The 18,266-nt window shown below is 41.4% G+C and overlaps 1 protein-coding gene across 6 annotated transcripts in view; it reads right to left on the bottom strand.

The window, feature by feature from the left end:
* APAF1 (apoptotic peptidase activating factor 1) overlaps window positions 1-18,266 on the bottom strand; it is a 95,423-nt gene that overhangs the window by 55,602 nt on the left and 21,555 nt on the right. For 5 of the 6 annotated variants that reach the window (XR_014711975.1, XR_014711976.1, XM_084630435.1 and 2 more), the window contains 6 exons: window positions 17,067-17,198; window positions 16,394-16,632; window positions 12,735-12,902; window positions 10,923-11,054; window positions 7,862-7,975; window positions 7,034-7,218 (listed from right to left, as the gene is read on the bottom strand). Coding sequence is in view for 4 of the 6 variants with exons in the window: in XM_084630435.1 (XP_084486561.1) it covers window positions 7,034-7,218; window positions 7,862-7,975; window positions 10,923-11,054; window positions 12,735-12,902; window positions 16,394-16,632; window positions 17,067-17,198 (970 nt within the window). In the remaining 2 variants the exon portion in view is untranslated. Of the gene's footprint in view, window positions 1-5,881; window positions 6,125-7,033; window positions 7,219-7,861; window positions 7,976-10,922; window positions 11,055-12,734; window positions 12,903-16,393; window positions 16,633-17,066; window positions 17,199-18,266 lie in introns of those variants that run through there. The other variant, XM_084630437.1, reaches the window with a different exon arrangement.

Raw genomic sequence — 18,266 nt, forward strand, 5'->3', positions numbered from 1 at the left:
CTCTGACAGTTAGGAAGTTTTCCCTAATGTTCAACGTAAGCCTACCTTGCTGCAATTTAAGCCCATTGCTTCTTGTCCTATCCTCAAAGGTTAAGAACAATTTTTCTCCCTCCTCCTTGTAACAACCTCTTATGTACTTGAAAACAGTTATGTCCCCCCTCAGTCTTCCAGATTAAACAAATCCAATTTTTTTCAATTTTTCCTCATAGGTCATGTTTTATAGACCTTTAATCGTTTTTGTTGCTCTCCTCTGGACTTTCTCCAATTTGGCCATATCTTTACTGAAATATGGCACTCAGAACCAGACAAAATACTCCAGTTGAGATCTTAGCGCTGAATAGAGTGGAAGAATTACTTCTCATGACTTGCTTACAACACTCCTGCTAATACATCCCAGAATGATGTTCACTTTTTTTGCAAGTGTTATGCTGTTGATTGTCATTTAGCTTGTGATCCACAATAACCCTCAGATCCCTTTCCACAGTACTCCTTCCAAAGAAGTCATTTCCCATTTTGTATGTGTGCAATTGAATGTTCCTTCCTAAGTGGAGTACTTTGCATTTGTCCTTACTGAAAGTCAGACTATTTACTTCAGACAATGATCTGGACAAACATTTCTCCAGTTTGTCCAGATCATTTTGAATTTTAATCCTATCTTCCAAAGCATTTGCAATCCCTCCCATGTATGTCTTCTACGGGTGTTCAAATCCCACCTTCCCTCCCAAGACTTATCTCCATACATGTTACATTTTCTGTTTATATCTATCTATCTATCTTCTTATGGTTTCTTTCTATACTACATGAATTGCTGTTTTCAGCACTAAGAACCAAACCTTACAGTCTACAGTTTAGGTATAGAAGTAAAAAACAAACAACAACTACCTACTGTGATGGGGCAAGGCCAGATGGCTATAGAAAAGTAGTGGGAGATAGATTTATTAGCTCCAGGCTAAACAAATCCTTGGTACCAGGATAAGTTAAATGGCAGCTGCTCCAGGTCACTTAAGACACCTGGGGCCAATTAAGAACCTTCCAGAAGGCAGGGAGACTGCTAGGTTGATTGGGACACCTGAAGCCAATCAGGGACTGGCTGAAACTAGTTAAAAGCCTCCCAGTTAGTAAGGTGGGGGCGGATGTCAGGAGCTGTGGGAGGAAGTTGCACTGTTGGAGAGACTGAGCAGTACACACCATATCAGGCACAAGGAAGGAGGCCCTGAGGTAAGGGTGAAGTGGAGTCTGAGGAAGTGGGGGCTGCCGTGGGGAAGTAGCCTAGGGAATTGTACGTGTCATGTTTCTAAAAGGTCAGCTACCATAGATGATACTATTAGAGCCCGGGCCCGGGCTCCCCCCTGATAATCACTGAGACTGGGAGAAAACAGAGACTGTGCAAGGGAGGACAGCTTCTCACCTCCCTTGCTGGCTTATGATGAAAACGGCTCAGTAGACTGTGACCCTTGTCTCTAGAGAGAGAAGGGTTATGTGGAGGGTCAAAATGAGCCTCTGAGGCTAGTGAAATCTGCCAAGAAACGCAGGGGATTGGTCCTGCTTTGAGCAGGGGGTTGGACTAGATGACCTCCTGAGGTCCCTTCCAACCCCGATATTCTATGACCCACTGAGACAAGGACAGAGCTTTGTCACAACTGGTGTTAAAAGTGGGATTTCATACAGCGTGGCGGAAGAAAGGAGGTTTAAAAATAAAAGTGCACTGGGGTTTTGGATTTTTTTTTTTTTTGTTTGCTTTGTACCACAGTGGAGGATGTGGTAAGAGCTCTGGTACAAGCCACGGCAGCCCAGCAGGAGGCCACCCGGGTTCAGGCAATGGTGCAACAGGAGTCTATGCGGCTACAGCAGGAAACCAATCAATTATTGATGAGTCAGATGACCCAAGATCGTGCCTTCTTGGGAGAGGTGGACGACAAGCTGAACATCCACCCAAGCCCGAGGGTCTGACGGGATGCGAACCCTGAGGGCCACTGGTTGTCTGCCAAAGATGACATCAGGAGATGACGTAGAAGCATATCTCCTCTCATTTGAAAGGACTGCTCAGCGTGAGGCGTGGCCCCAAGAGCAGCGGGCCAGCATTCTCGCCCCTTTTTTGTGTGGAGAGGCCCAGAAGGCCTACTTTGATTTGCCTGCCATGGATGCCATGGACTATACCCGTCTGAAGGCAGAGATCCTAGCACAATCAGGGGTGACGGCAGCAGTAAGGGCCCAGAGGTTCCATGAGTGGAATACCAGGAACAAACCCCTGAGGTCCCAGCTATTCAACCTCATACACCTTGCGCGGAAGTGGTTACAGCCCGAGGTGTGCAGCCCAGAAGAGATTTTGGAGACCCTGGTCAAGGACCATTACATGTGGGGACTGCCGCCAGATCTCCGCAAATGGTAAGGCCAGAACGATCCGTCCACGTACAACGAGATGATCATGCTAGTAGAAAGATGGATGACAGCCAGGGAACTGACCCAACTACCCAAGGAAGGCCCCTTTCGAAGCAAGCACCTGACCCCACCCCTGGAAGGTTGGTCAGCCAAACCCCCGGGGAGTCCTAGGTGGAGGGGGGGGGGGCACGAAAACCAGCAGGGACCCCAGAAGGAAGGGATTAGCCTGAGTGGAGAGAACTCCGAGACTAAACCCCCTAACCCCCGGGATAGGGGAGTGACTAAAAGCAATTATAGATGTTATGCATGTGGGGAGTGGGGACACATAGCAGCACAATGTCCCAGCACCGAGGAGCCTATGCAATGTAACTTGAAGGACTGGGAGGTCCTATGCTCCCTTATCCACCTCACGGGAGTCAGATTAGCCTCGCATAATTACACCAGGCCAGTGAGGAAAAATGGAGCAGAGACTACAGCGCTTGTGGACTCTGGGAGTGCTATCACCCTCATATCGGGTAAGCTGGTAAAAAGTAGTCAGCTGCTACAAGCCAAACGCGTAGCAGTGACATGCGTGAATGGGGCTGTGAGCCATTACCCCACCATCCCGGTGGAGATAGAAGTTTAGGGGAACCCCATTGAGGTGACAGTGGGCGTACTTCCTAAACTCCCATATCCTGTAGTCATTGGGAGGGACTATCCAGGGTTTGATCATTTATTTCCCCCGGAGAGGCTGGAGTGAGGTGGGGACCCTGAGGACAGCAACTCATCACTGGGGGCATGTCAGCTCCCGATGTTCGCTGAGATTTCTCAGGATCTGTTCTCAGCCCCCCCGAAAGACCATAAAAGAGAGGAAGGCTGTGAAGGCCTTGGGAACCCGGATCCTAGTAGGCAGATGGACGCGAGCAGCCAACAGAGAAACTCCCACCACGGAAGGTGAGCCAGAGGCTGCCCCCAGCCATGACGGCGGCGAGCCGTTGGAAGAAGCAGAAGCCAGCCCCTGGGAGCTTGGGCAGGTTAGTCCCGGGAGAGAGACTTTCGGGCAGGACCAAGCGGAGGACCCCAGATATGATAACGCCAGGCAAGAGGTGGCTGAGATCGATGAGATACCCGTGGATGGGAAGGTCTGGGGTTCCGGACCTTACTTTATAGTGAAGAAAGATCTCCTGTACTGCGTGGGGCAAATGCAGGCGCAAGAGATACAACAACTTCTGGTGCCATGAAAACATCAAAAAGCCATATTAAGTCTCGCCCATAGTCACCCGTTTGGAGGACACCTAGGGGTAGAGAAAACCCAGGCATGGATCCTGTGGTGGTTCTTCTGGCCAGGAGTACATGAAGATGTCCGGCGATACTGCACCTCTTGTCCAGAATGTCAGTTACATAGCCCTCGCCCACACTTGCGGGCTCTTTTAATACCTCTTCCAATAATAGAGGTTCCTTTCGAACGCATAGCTATGGATCTGGTAGGGCCCCTAGAGAAGACAGCTCAGGGCCACCAACATGTACTTGTACTGGACTATGCAACACAGCTTCCAAGACAATAGCTAAGGCACTAGTACAGATCTTTGCCTGGGTTGGGCTACCCAGGGAGATATTGACCTTTTGTGTCCAAGTTGATGAAAGCTCTCTGTTCGTTGCTTCACGTACAAGCCCTACAGACCTCTGTATAGCACCTGCAAACAGATGGCCTTGTGGAAAGTTTCAATAGGACCCTCAAGGCCATGATCAGGAAAGTGGTGAGCCGGGATGGGAAAGATTGGGATACCCTATTGTTTTACCTCATGTTCGCCATCCGGGAGGTTCCACAAGCATCCACGGGTTTCTCTCCATTCAAACTACTATATGGGTGCCCACCCCGGGCATATTGGATATAGCCAGAGAAGCCTGGGAAGAGGAGCCAAATCCAGGAAGGAACATAGTTGAGCATGTACTGCAGATGAGAGATCGGATAGCCCTAGTTACGCCCATTGTACGGGAACACTTGGAGAGAGCACAGGAGACCCAACGAACCCATTATAACCACCAAGCGAAGCTTCGACAGTTCCAACCAGGGGATCAGGTGATGGTACTGGTGCCCAGAGCAGAAAGTAAATTGTTGGCCCAGTGGCAGGGACCCTATGATGTAATCGAAGCCGTGGGAGAGGTGAACTATAAGGTGCAGCAGCCAGGCTGCCGGAAACTGGAGCAAATTTACCACATCAATCTTCTAAAACCTTGGCACAATCGAGAGGCATGCTTAGTCACACAGGAGAACCTCCCCTAAGAGGGTAACTTACACGAGCAATTGAGGATATCATCTGACTTGACGCCGATCCAAAAGATCGAGGCAGCCGACATGATTAATCACAACTGAGATGTGTTCTCTACAAAACCAGGGTGGACGACTGAGACCTATCACCATATCCACACAATCCCCGGAGCCAAGGTAACATTGAGACCCTACCGAATCCCAGCAGCCAAAAGAAAAGAAATTGAGGCCCAAATAAAGAAAATGTTAGAATTAGGGGTTATTGAAGAATCTTAGTCAGTGGTCCAGTCCAATTGTTCTAGTGCCTAAACCTAGATTTACCACAAGATTCTGTAATGACTTTCGCCAACTGAATGAAATATCCCAGTTTGATGCATACCCCATACCATGCATTGACGAACTGGTTGACTGACTGGGTAGTGCCCGATTCCTGATTACACTGGATCTGACAAAAGGGTACTGGCAGATTCCTCTGACCAAAGAAGCTAAAGAAAAGACAGTGTTCTTTCCTTTTGCTATTCCAGTACACTGTCCTCCCTTCTGGGTTACATGGGGACCCAGCCACATTCCAGCGCCTCATAGATGAGCTGCTGTGCCCCCATACTAGTTATGCAGCCACATACCTAGATGATGTCATCATCCATACACCAGACTTGGGGACCCACTTGGAGAAAGTTGAGGCAGTACTGCGCACCTTAAGGCAAGCTGGCCTCACTGCTAATCCCGTTAAATGCGCCATAGGGCTAGCAGAGGCTAGGTACCTGGGATATATTGTGGGAAGGGGCATAGTGAAGCCCCAAAAGAATAAGCTAGAGGCAATTCAAAACTGGCCCCGGCCGACCCGAAAGAAGCAGGTCTGCATGTTCCTAGGCGTGGTAGGCTACTTCCGACGTTTTATTCCCCACTTTGCCACTAGGGCAAGTCCCCTAACGGACCTGGTGAAGGCCTGAAGTGCAGACATGGTAAAGTGGACCGACGCAGCAGAGGGAGCATTCACAGACCTTCAGACGGCCCTCTGTAATGACCCCGTACTCATAGCCCCGGATTTTAACAAGCAATTTATTTTACAAACAGACGCTTCTGAGGTGGGGTTGGGAGCGGTTCTGTCGCAAATGGTGGGAGAAGAGGAACACCCGGCCCTCTACCTAAGCAGAAAGCTTTTCCCAAGAAAACAGAAATACGCAGTAGTCGAGAGAATGCCTTGCTGTCAAATGGGCTATGGAGACACTGTGTTATTACCTCTTAGGCTGGCGATTTACTCTTGTGATGGACCATGCACTCCTCCAGTGGATGCAGCGGAATAAGTAAAAGAATGCAAGGGTCACCAGGTGGTTCTTATCCCTCCAACCATTCCAGTTCTGCATATGACACAGGGCTGGATGCCATCATGGTAATGCTGATGTTCTGTCACAAGCATACTACCTGGCATCCCAAGATGCCCAACTCTATGGTGTTGAGCAGAGCAGGGGGGATACGTGATGGGGCAAGGCCAGATGGCTATAGAAAAGTAGTGAGAGATAGATTTATTAGCTCCAGGCTAAACAAATCCTTGGTACCAGGTTAAGTTAAATGGCAGCTGCTCCAGGTCACTTAAGACACCGGGGGCCAATTAAGAACTTTCCAGAAGGCAGGGAGACTGCTAGGTTGATTGGGACACCTGAAGCCAATCAGGGACTGGCTGAAACTAGTTAAAAGCCTCCCAGTTAGTAAGGTGGGGGCGGATGTCAGGAGCTGTGGGAGGAAGTTGCGCTGTTGGAGAGACTGAGCAGTACACACCATATCAGGCACAAGGAAGGAGGCCCTGAGGTAAGGGTGAAGTGGAGCCTGAGGAAGTGGGGGCTGCTGGGGGAAGTAGCCCAGGGAATTGTATGTGTCATGTTTCTAAAAGGTCAGCTACCATAGATGATATTATTAAGGTCCCTGGGCTGGAGGCTGGAGTAGAGGGTGGGCCCAGGCTCCCCCTGCCGATTAATCACTGAGACTGGGAGACAGAGACTGTGCAAGGGAGGACAGCTTCTCACCTCCCTTGCTGGCTTATGATGAAAATGGCTCAGACTGTGACCCTTGTCTCTAGAGAGAGAGAAGGGTTACATGGAGGGTCACAGTGAGCCTCTCAGGCTAGTGAAATCTGCCAAGAAACGCAGGACCCACGGAGACAAGGACAGAGCTTTGTCACACTACCCACCCCAATTGAATTAACTTGCCATATTATCTTTTCGGCCTTTTTGAAATAATTTTTAGATTTACAATTCCTCAAATAGCTGCATTTCTTTTTCTTATCAAAATCATAATGCTCTCTAAAAGTGTTTGTGGATTAATTGTACATAGAAAATAGTTTTCAGAAGAGTTGTTTAGTTTCCCGGTATGCAAGAAACCAGTATATCAAGACAGTTTGTAACTACTTACATCCATTCCAGGTAAAATGCTCCTTTAACAATTTCTTGCTGAGCTTGCAGTTTAGCTTGTTGATACACTTCTGAAGTCTCTGGTTGACACAGCCCTAACTGTATGATGTTAGGAAATGGCTGCCTTCCAAGAAGGTGCCCATTTAAAGACAGAAATTCCTGAAAGTTTTCACGTACTATGCTATCCTGTGAACGAAACAGGTATGTTTGATAATATAGTCAGAACTGAACATGGACATTTTTCAAACATATTATTCATATTTTTGCATCTTGCATAATAATTCTAATCTTTCAGAAGTGTAGTTTATATTTAGTCCTGGAGCAAACAGATTTAATAAAACGGAATATTTGGAAGTAACCTACGTATTACACTGATTCCCCCAAAATAATGGGCCAGATACCATCACTTTTACTCACAATGAGTAGTCCCTTAATCCCAAAACAGCTCTCAAAGTCAACCAGTTATTTCACAGAGTAAGGGTGACAGAATCTGTCCCAACAGGATGTGGGGACTACAGGAACCCTACCAGTGTTACTTCTTACTAATTATAATAATTCAACATTTTTACAAGCTCTACATAAATTACGATTTATTTATTTTCAGTCTTCACACTGACTATATACATTATGGTCTGTTACTCATCTACATATTAAATGTCCAAGAATTTATTTTTTCTTCCCCAACCTACAGGCTTTACTGTAAGGCAACTCCATAGTTCACCACTCTTTCCTTTGGCCTCTAACCAATTAATTATTTTTAATAACCTGAAATCAAACAGAAAAACAGGGTCTGGTTAGAGACTTAGTCATTTATCTTAAAGTAACATACCTTCTGATCCAATATATGGCTATATTCTACATATTCATGAATCAAATGGGCAGGCCCTACCAACTCTGTTTTTGCTTTTATCCAATGTAGAGAAAACATGAGAGCACAAAGCTCCTGTAAGAAAAAGAAATGAGTTTAACAAATATATATATGGAAAAAAGTTATTGCATATATAAAATTGTTGTGTCTAGCATTTTTTAAATGTGTACAGTAAAAATCAACATCCCTGTAAGGCTTCAAAGCTTAAATAGACTGACATCAAAGGGAAAAAACACCATATTAAAAGAAGCCATAAAAATCTAAAATTTATTACTGGCAAAGTTTAAGGACAGGCCTCATCAGTTACGAACACTTAAAGAGAGAGTCAGAGACAGCTATGCAAGATCCTCAAAGAGGGATCCTCAGCCAGAGCCTGAAATTACTTAGTACTGTGACATATGGAAAGAGAGGAAGGATAAACTTTGCAAATATTAGTTTGTTAAATGTTCAAAAACAAGAACATAGTCCAACAGAACGTCCCACAAAGATTGACAGAAGACTTTTTAAAGCTTTCACAGTCCTGAAAAAAATCAGAAGTATAACTACTATGCATAAAGCTGCCATTGCCAAACTTTAAAGCAGTTTCAGGGTAAAATAACCAAAACGGATGGAATAAATTCTGTCTAGCAAAAGGATGAAGCTGTTTCTAACGTCACCTCTATTGTGCATTAACCTGATTACCCAAGAGCACTACACTATATAAAACTAATTAGCTCTATTTTAGCAGAGAAGAAGTTTATAACTTGAAAAACTGGTCGACAGACTTTAATGCCCCTCCTACAGTAGCAAGTGTTACTGCCACTTCTAAGCAGAGAAATATTTATAATAGTGAGAGAGGAGGGGAAGGGAAATATTCCATAAAGTGAGATTGAAAACCCGAACCACTTCTTTGAAGAATTTGAATGCCTTGTATCCCAGATATGGACACAGGACATTTTGTTTTGAATGTGTCCTAGCCAGCGAGTAACTGATCTTTAAAGAAACATCCCATTACAAAAAATTATAATGAAAAGTTATGAAAATTATATTTTATGTAAATTACATATGGCTGACCAGCTGTTACTTTTTTCGGATTCAATCTCTTAGTAATCTTTTTCCAAGCATCCCCAATTTACCCTACCAGATTATTTTTGTTACTTTCTGGTAGCACCAGTCTAAGTGTAGAAATGAAAGACAATCCTATGCTTCAAAGTTTACAACTTAAAAAAAACAAAACAACCCTATAATTTTTTTTTATGCTTGAGCACAAATGGAGTTTCAAGAGAATACAACATGAATAAGGACCCTGCAAACAAATTATCTCTTACTTATACAAATAATTAGAAACCTAAAACCTGATGAAAACATTTCTAAATTTGAAACTGACAAAAGTTCAAAACTCAAAAACAAAAAATGGGAGAAGCTGATGTAGTTTTCCATAAAGCGTCCCCTCCCATTTTTCATCCAATTATAGAGCTAACTGAAATTTTTCATATTTTGAAAAAAATACAAATAGGAAGAAAAAATTAAATGACAAAATTTCTCTTTTTGACCACTGTCAAACAGAATACAAAACCCAGTAAGTAAGATAGATGAAGGCATCGATGTAGATATCCCCCAACTCCATATCCACAGAATGGCTCACATACAACATAACAGAACTATGGTGAGAGCAAAAATTAAATCTGATGAGATAGTTAATCTAAACTATTTCCCCTCCCTCAGAATTTCCCCCTAGCTAAAACAAGCTACTTGTAATATAAGAAGGAAGCAGTATGGCGAATCTGAAGTATTTAAAAATCACGAGGTAGGTGTCCCAGTTCAGGACAACTGCACCTGTATTTCACTGCAGTGATCCATCAAGGGGCATGCATTCTCTGGCTTCCAGCTCCCCAGCCATTACCTCTCTTGGGTGTAGACCTGCGTCTCTCTCCCTTCTGACTAGGGTATTTCCAAGCTGCACAGTTCTCTGCCTTTACTGTATTATTCTCAGAAAGGGTCTCTGCCTAAGCAGGTTTGCTTACTTTCTCTTCAGAGAGTAATAACAGAGTGATTACCTAGAGTTATAAGTTACCACATAGCTCTTTCTATTTATTCCTAGGGCAAAGGCAGTAAGTACGGAAAAAACATTAAAAATCATAAGTGAAACTACATGCATGCTAATAAGCTTACCAGAGATCAACCCAACTTGAACATGGGCTCTGTCAGGTGATTAGTCCTTAAAATGCACAAAGGCGTTTCTTCTGCGGCCACAAGTTCATAACAGACCCAGCCAGTAGGCCAAGTCCTTTGAATCCTTCCCTAAGGATTGGGGCCCCTTGGTGGACCAGTGGTCCTGCCCATTTGCTGGATCAAGAAGGCCCTGAGTCTGTTTGAAACCAGGCTATTTTATCCAAAAATCGTCTTTGTCTGTGGCTCCCTGGAAAATCCAGTTTGAACTAGTATATTGAAATCTCTCCAGTGCATGGCTTCAAAATGATGATAATCAAAGGAATTACATTAGCATACCCCCTCCTCCTAGAGAAGTTGCATATAATCTCACACCACCACAAATACCTGCATTTTTAATACAATGAACTACAACAACATTAATCTTAACTCAATGAGATTTAATTTAATTAAAGTTTGTCCACAATATTGTCCTCTGCCACATTAGGCTCCCAAAAAATCATGAAATTTTAAAATAATAAAGTTGGGGTTCTTTTTATTTTTTTTTATTTTTGAGCCTTTAAGGTTCATGTTGTTAAACTTCTCTGAAATTATGAGACAGCTAGAAAGTTTTTTTAAATGAACAAAGATGTGGCATAACCACCTGATTCTAAGAGCTGGGGCTTGGTTTTTGTGTAAAAACACAAAAAACACAATGACAACAACAAAAGCCAACAAAAATCAACCAACACCACACCAAATATTAAAAGACTTGCAATGAAATTACAGGATTTTGCAACATTGAGGAAGAGACTTTTGTAGGAAACAGTTATGTAGGGAGACAATATGTGGTTGTGGGAGAAAGGAGAGAGAAAGTACTTAAGTCTGAACTTACATTCTGCATGTTGGCACTAGCCATGTGGTATGCTAGAAAGTTATACCAGTACATACAGTCCTCTTGAGCTGGAGTAGGTATATGTAGTTGATAATGTTTCATGTACTGATTTACTATCTTTTTATGCAGCTCCTGCAACAGCAATAAAATTTCCAATTAATACTATATCAAATCCTGGGCTAAAATATTTCTATTGGTTTTTGGTTTTAAAATATTGTATTGAATGAATTCACTTAAAATTTTAATTACCATTGCTATAAAATGTGCAAGAAGTGAAATAAACATCTAAATTCACTAATCTGAAAGATTAATTTTTCTCCTGCAACATTTTTCCACAATATCTTTCGGGTAGTCCCATGTCTAAATCAGGACCATATTTTCACTAAAGGAAATCTCCGAAGTTCTGGGAACATCACACCATATTTGTCAAACACTGTAAATGTATAAAGCACTTTACAAAATAAAATCACTTTGATCACTGGATCACCAATTAAATCACCCCAGAGTAAGCCTGCAGGGCAAAGTTGTAAATTGATAGATTGTGGATGGGAAGGAGAGTGAAACAAGGCTAATTAACCAATTACCCGGAAAGTAGAAAAAGCACAAGAATGAAGCGCTCAGGAAGGGAGCCTGAGAGGCATTTCAGAGGCGGAGCCGGGAGAGATCACTCAGAGGGAAGATGCATTCTGTCTCCCCCAGCCTTGGCTGAGCGTGCTGTTGCCAAGTGTATGCTATTGTAAATTCTGAGCTGCACAAGTTGTAAAGGTGGTGAGAAAGGACACTGTAAATAAATTGCAAAAGGTGTTCGAGAGAAAGATTTCCAAGCATTTCTTGGCTAAAGAAAAAGAGATGGGAGCAGGACGATGCCCTGTTACGCCCTTTCTCGTCATTACCTTCCAGAAAATAATGCGATCTATTTTAAGTACTACTATGGGTTTAAATAACCAAAATTAATAATAGTTCAGACTTTGCCTGACCTACTTTTAACTTGATTCTCCAAGTTCATCCACTGAGCTTTGAATGTGCTGACCATTTGGTATGTCCAAGATATGAATTTGGAAACATTATGCTCCAATTATGGAACTAAACTGGAAGTGAAATATGGGAAACTATTTTTTTAAGATCTAAATTTTAAAGGTTTTATGCTTGTAGTCAGCCTTGAGTTGTAAAGCCCTTTGTAACTTACATAAGTAACTTTTGTTGTTCTTGTTCTTTCGCTTTCTTTCCTCACTGTTAGTTTTGTTAAATGAGTGTGTGCTAGAAGATGAAGGGAAGAGAACCTGAGAAAAATAGACTATTTGCAATCACTTTCTCATTCCTTCCCTAAGGTTTCATTCAAGAGACCACCAATGTGCACACACTTTTCTATTTTCTGCGTTTAAAAGAGACCAAAATAGAAGTGGTAATTCCAATTCTAGTGTCATCTTAACACTTCTTGATATCATGTAGTGATGTGGATATTGCATCATCTTCTACTAGCAATGGGTTATAGCCAGAGAAACAGAAGACAAGAGAAGAAATATATTGGGGTGTGTTTGGAATTATGTATTTCAATGTCAGCCCAGCTCCATGTTTTCAAATTACTCAGTATCAAAATAGTCAAAAATGAATGACTGAGGGGAAAAAAACGGTTTAACTTAATAGGCATAATTAAAGTTAAGTATTTAGAATCTATCTCTACAAAAATGGTTAATTAACATTCTGTAACATAGGAATGATTTTAGACCACGACTATTTTCTTTTACAGAAGTGTATCTAACACACGAGGCTGACCAATGTTAAAGAGTAAGTATAAACTAGTGGTTACTCTACCTGAAGCTGATTGCAATTCTTCTCTGTGAGGAAGTCAAGTTGAAGATCATGCAAATAATAATGGAATGATTTCCCATTACGATCACAAAATAAGAGAGATTTATTAACAAATTCTTGCAGAATATCTTCAACTTCTTCAGTCTCCATATCCCAAAGAATACAAAGCACCTAAAAAAACATTTTAAAAAATAAAAAGGGGTAGGACTAAGGAAGCAATATGACTATTACCCCAAAATTACAAGAGGTCACAAAATTACTTATTTAATTTATTATGCATAAAACTTCTTACATAACAGACAAAACAAAGATGTCAGTGAAGCGTGGGTGGAGGGATAGCTCAGTGGTTTGAGCATTGGCCTGCTAAACCCAGGGCTGTCAGTTCAATCCTGGAGGGGGCCATTTAGAGATCAGGGCAAAAATTGGGCATTGGTCCAGGGGTTGGACTAGATGACCTCCTGAGGTCCCTTCCAACCCTGATATTCTATGAAAGTTAACTTTTCCATACCAAACTAGATCACAGGTCAATCTAGGTTTACATAAAAATGCGCTTTAGGCATTTTATTAGCACTAAATATTGCCAAGAAATGCCTGAAGTTCTTGAGGAGGGATTTCAACCTCCAAAGCATGCACATATAGAATCTTTGTACATGACAGAGGGGCACTGCTGGCACACTATCAAAGGCTCATTCACCTGCACATCCACCAATGTGATATATGCCATCATATGCCAGCAATGCCCCTCTGCCATGTACATTGGGCAAACTGGACAGTCTCTACATAAAAGAATAAATGGACACAAATCAGATGTCAAGAATTATAACATTCAAAAACCAGTCGGAGAACACTTCAGTCTCTCTGGTCACTCGATTTCTGATCTCAAAGTGACTATCCTTCAACAAAAAAACTTTGAAAACAGACTCCAACAAGAGACTGCTGAATTGGAATTAATTTGCAAATTGGATACAATTAACTTAGGCTTGAATAGAGACTGGGAATGGTTGAGTTATTATAAAAAGTAACCTATTTCCCCTTATTTATTCCTCCTAACCCCCCCCCCCCCCCACACACACACACACAGTTCCTCAGACGTTCTTGTTAAACCCTGGATTTGTGCTGGAAATGGCCCACCTTGATTATCATATACATTGTAAGGAGAGTGATCACTTTAGATAAGCTATTAACAGCAGAAGAGTAGGGTGGGGGGAGAGAACCTTTTGTAGTGATAAACATCCATTTTTTCATGGTTTGTGTGTATAAAAACATCTTCTGTATTTTCCACAGTATGCATCCGATGAAGTGAGCTGTAGCTCACGAAAGCTTATGCTCAAATAAATTGGTTAGTCTCTAAGGTGCCACAAGTACTCCTTTTCTTTTTACGAATGCCAACTATCTTAAAAAGACAACCTAGGACTTTGGGTATTTGTATCAGAACATAAGAATGGCCATACTAGGTCAGACCAGTGATCCATCTAGCCCAGTGTTCTAGCAATGCCAGGTGCTTCAGAGGGAATGAACAGAACAGGTAATCATCAAGTGATCCATCCCCGGTGGCCCATTCCCATCTTCTGGCAAACAGAGGCTAGGGACACCCAACTGACTTCAGCAGACCTGCATTTTGATCTTTTAATCCATTTCAAAGTATTATCCTTGATCAACTTATAGTCTATAGTAGAATGCAGTAAGTACATTTCCATTCTGTGCAGATACATCTGGTAAGCATCTGAAAAGCACACCCACTGACAGTGTCAGCATCAAAAGGAAAGACCTACCAAACACCTCAGGCAAATCCCAATGATAGGAATCTCTCTTCATATATGAAAGGTACAAAAAGAGAGGTTTCCTTGATCTAATACAGAAATATTTCCCAGACACACCATTTTGAATGTAGTCACAAACTGACTGAAGTCACAAAGATACAAAACCCTCATTCTGCACATTAGGGGGTCTTAAAGTAGGATTCTCTGGTGATGTTACCTCAAAAGCTAATAATGGGTAGGATACGTGGGAAGCTGGAGCTCCGGAAATATTTCTGTTTGAACATGAGTACAATATATTTTCATTTTCTCAGAGTAGGGATCACACATTTTAAATAGCAATTATTTTAATTGTTTTTATTTTACTATTGTACACACAAAGTCAATATTGTATATTTTTGGTAAAAGCCATATGCCATTAGTAACTAATTTCATTTAATAATCTTACCATACCTATGCAATTTTGAAATAGAAGTCAACCTTGTTTAGTAGTCTGCTTTAAGATGCAAGCTGCATAGGGAGGTAATCAACAAATTTGAAGACAACGTTAAAATAAGTGAAAATATATGGTATTCATCAAAAGCCATGATAGGTAGCAACACAGGCTACCATTACAAACACACAGTTTTGGTTCTTGGAGGAGATTGTGCCGGAGGAGGAAATATTGATCAGATTGGGAGTGGGATAGACAGCCCACAAGGGAGAGAGCCTGCATATGCAGGCTAGGCACTTCCTCCTCCATTGTCTCTCAGGCTCTCATTTGCCAGCTGGGGTAGAGCAAGGAACTAATTGGCCCGATGCTTGTCCCTCTTCTCCCAATAATTTAAATTTCTTCCTGTGCTTTCAGGGCCTTTTGTCCCCTTTGCCTGCCCCACCCTCTCTTCCCATAGTGGTAGTATAGAAGCTGTTTTTAGAATGCTACAGGTCTGACTGCCAGTATTAGGATCAGAAAAGAATTTTTCCCACTGGGCCAAACTGGCAGAGGCACGGAGAGTTATTTCACCTTCCTCGCAGTATCATGGAGGCAAGATAAAAGGAATAGAATGTGGAAGTTTAATGAGGAATTTACAGTAATGTTGTTCTGTTACAGTTTGCAATTGATGGCCAGCACAGATAAAGGCTAAAGGGCCACATTGCAGAGGTAAATCTGTAAGTCTGTACTGGGACCCGTCCTATTCGACATATTCATAAATGATCTGGAAAAAGGGATAAATAGTGAGGTGGCAAAATTTGTAGACAAAACTACTCAAGATAGTTAAGTCCCAAGCAGACTGAAGAGCTACAAAAGGATCTCACAAAACTTGGTGACTGGTCAACAAAATGGCAGATGAAATTCAATGCTGATAAATGCAAAGCAATGTGCATTGGAAGACATAACCCCAAGTATACATATAAAATGAGGGGGTCTAAATTGGCTGTTACCACTCAAGAAAGATCTTGGGAGTCATTGTGGACAGTTCTCTGAAAACATCCATTCAATGTGCAGCACTAAATTAATCCAGCGGAAACCACTTAATTCACCTCTGTGTCTGCCTTCATTCATCTGCATGTTCTGACCAACGGTGAGCATGCTTACTCACTCAACCTATCTCAACTGCTAACCACTTTTGATATGCTTTTTCAACTTTTGGCTAAATCAATTAAAGTCTGATTAAAAGAGCTATATAAGAGCTAGGTTTTATATTATTTCAACAGCTCTTCAGTTTCAACCTCTTTGGTTAAATATCAAACTAAGATACGATAGGACGATGGAGCTAGTCTGCTACAGTATTTTTTTTAAATCTCCATTTGATAAATTCTTTTCATTAGGTCATACAAATGGATTAAAACCAGTATTTTTTTTTCTTTTAAAGTGAGGAGTTCTATCTCACTAACCATAAAACTTTTAAGTTTTGCTGTTATTACCTTAGTTGGCACCTTAACATCCTTTTGAAGGACAGAAAGATCTTTATAATAGTCTTTAAAATTTTCATTTAACATTTCAACACTCATGGACATGGCTTCATCAAGTGCTTCATAATCATAAGATGATGATTTCCTTATTCTTTTAAATTGCTTATTTTGTAGCTGTCTGAGGTAATACTCCCAACGATTAGGGAAATCTCGTAATAATGCACCTATCAATGACACTACAAGAGGGGAACCTGAAAAACATGAAGAAAAAGGTTAATCTTAAGTGGAGATAAACTGTTAAGTAAAAGGATCCAACAGTTAAACGTAGCTGTTGATGAGGAAGTCAGGTCAGGTTCTTGTTTCTTCAACAAAGGCTGGAGACCAGGCAAACAGAATAAGCTGTCTATGTATGTGCTTGTGATATGAAACTTTTGGGAATTCATTTGAATACTCTCTCTGTATGTACTCTAAACAGATTGAGAAGGGGTGTAGAAAAAGCTGTATAGTCAAAAACCAAGATAACCATTCATTTGGCTTACAAGCAGAGGTCCAGTAGTAAATTGTGGTGTTCATTTAAAACGATGCTGTATTACAGAATTAATGTCCCTTACTTTATTTCTATAAAGTAGAAACTAAAAACTACAAATATTTCTGATTATAAAATAAAAACTAGCAAACTACATACCTTTGCATTCCCTTACAATACTATCAGCCTCTTCTGGCAGATCTGTTGTTTTCATATTAACAAATAGAGATAAAATTTCAAGGCCTTTGTCATGTGCTAATCCACTCTCCACAGGAACTTCATATTTATTGCCTGGAGGTTTAAATTAAGTTAAAAAAAACCACCTTAGTAAGAAATATCTGAAATATTTAAATTAGCGTGTGTGCAAGAGGTTAGAGGACTTCCAAAACAAAACTTTAAACAAGGTACAGGCTTGGAGAGTTGGCTCTTATTTCCCTGTATGTATACTACAGTACTTCTGTACCAAGAGTGATGGGAAAAGGAGCAGAAATTGCACTTATCAAAACCAAACTGACATTTAATAATAATATTAAAAATAACTGTTACTATGATAATTATTAGGCTATAGTTTAGTATTCAGACCATCTCCTTCCCCACTCAATAAACTTAGTATTTAAAACGTACTAAGGAAAAATGGTGGAGCTTGGCAACTTAGGGAAAACATCACTGACTGTACAAATTTTGCAAGTGTATTTTTTTTGTCATACTGTAGGTATTTATTAAACTGTACAATATGTAAAATTGCTAAACAAGTTCCCATTCCAAAAAGCGAACATTGCAGAAGCCCAAATCTAAGACAACAGAGACGGGAAGATGGTCAACAATTTCACAGAATAGAGGAGGATTCTCAAGTGTCGAAGACTTAAAGGGAATGCACTTGGCTAACATTAACTATCCGGCTGTTAGATGCTTATGGGAGGGGACAAAAGGCAGCAAACCCAAGACAACTGGTATATTTGAAAGGGGCAAGAACTGAAGGTCAGTTTTCTTAATAATAAACATGTTTACACTTTAAAAATAAACCTAAAACTGTACTGCTTTCTTGTGGCACCTAAGAGTAGGAGAAATATCCCACTATTTAGGGAAGGAGGAAATTAAGTTCAGCACCCATCCTTAAGAAGTCGAGGAAGGAAGAATGAGAAGGTTACTGGCCAATCTGACCAATATTAATATTCAGGCAAAATCTGAGCATGAGTTCAGTATATGAACATTTGCAAGCAATATGCAATTACATGATGTCTTTATTAAAAGGTGATGCCAAAATGTCAAAAGTAATTAGTAGATAACAAATATATTCAATACAGAACTGTGTTGTGGGTAAGAATTTCAAAAACTACTGATTTTGGGTGCTCAATCGGA

Source organism: Lepidochelys olivacea, assembly GCF_965140295.1.
Source record: "Lepidochelys olivacea isolate rLepOli2 genome assembly, chromosome: 1".
Classification (NCBI taxonomy): Eukaryota; Metazoa; Chordata; order Testudines; family Cheloniidae; genus Lepidochelys; species Lepidochelys olivacea.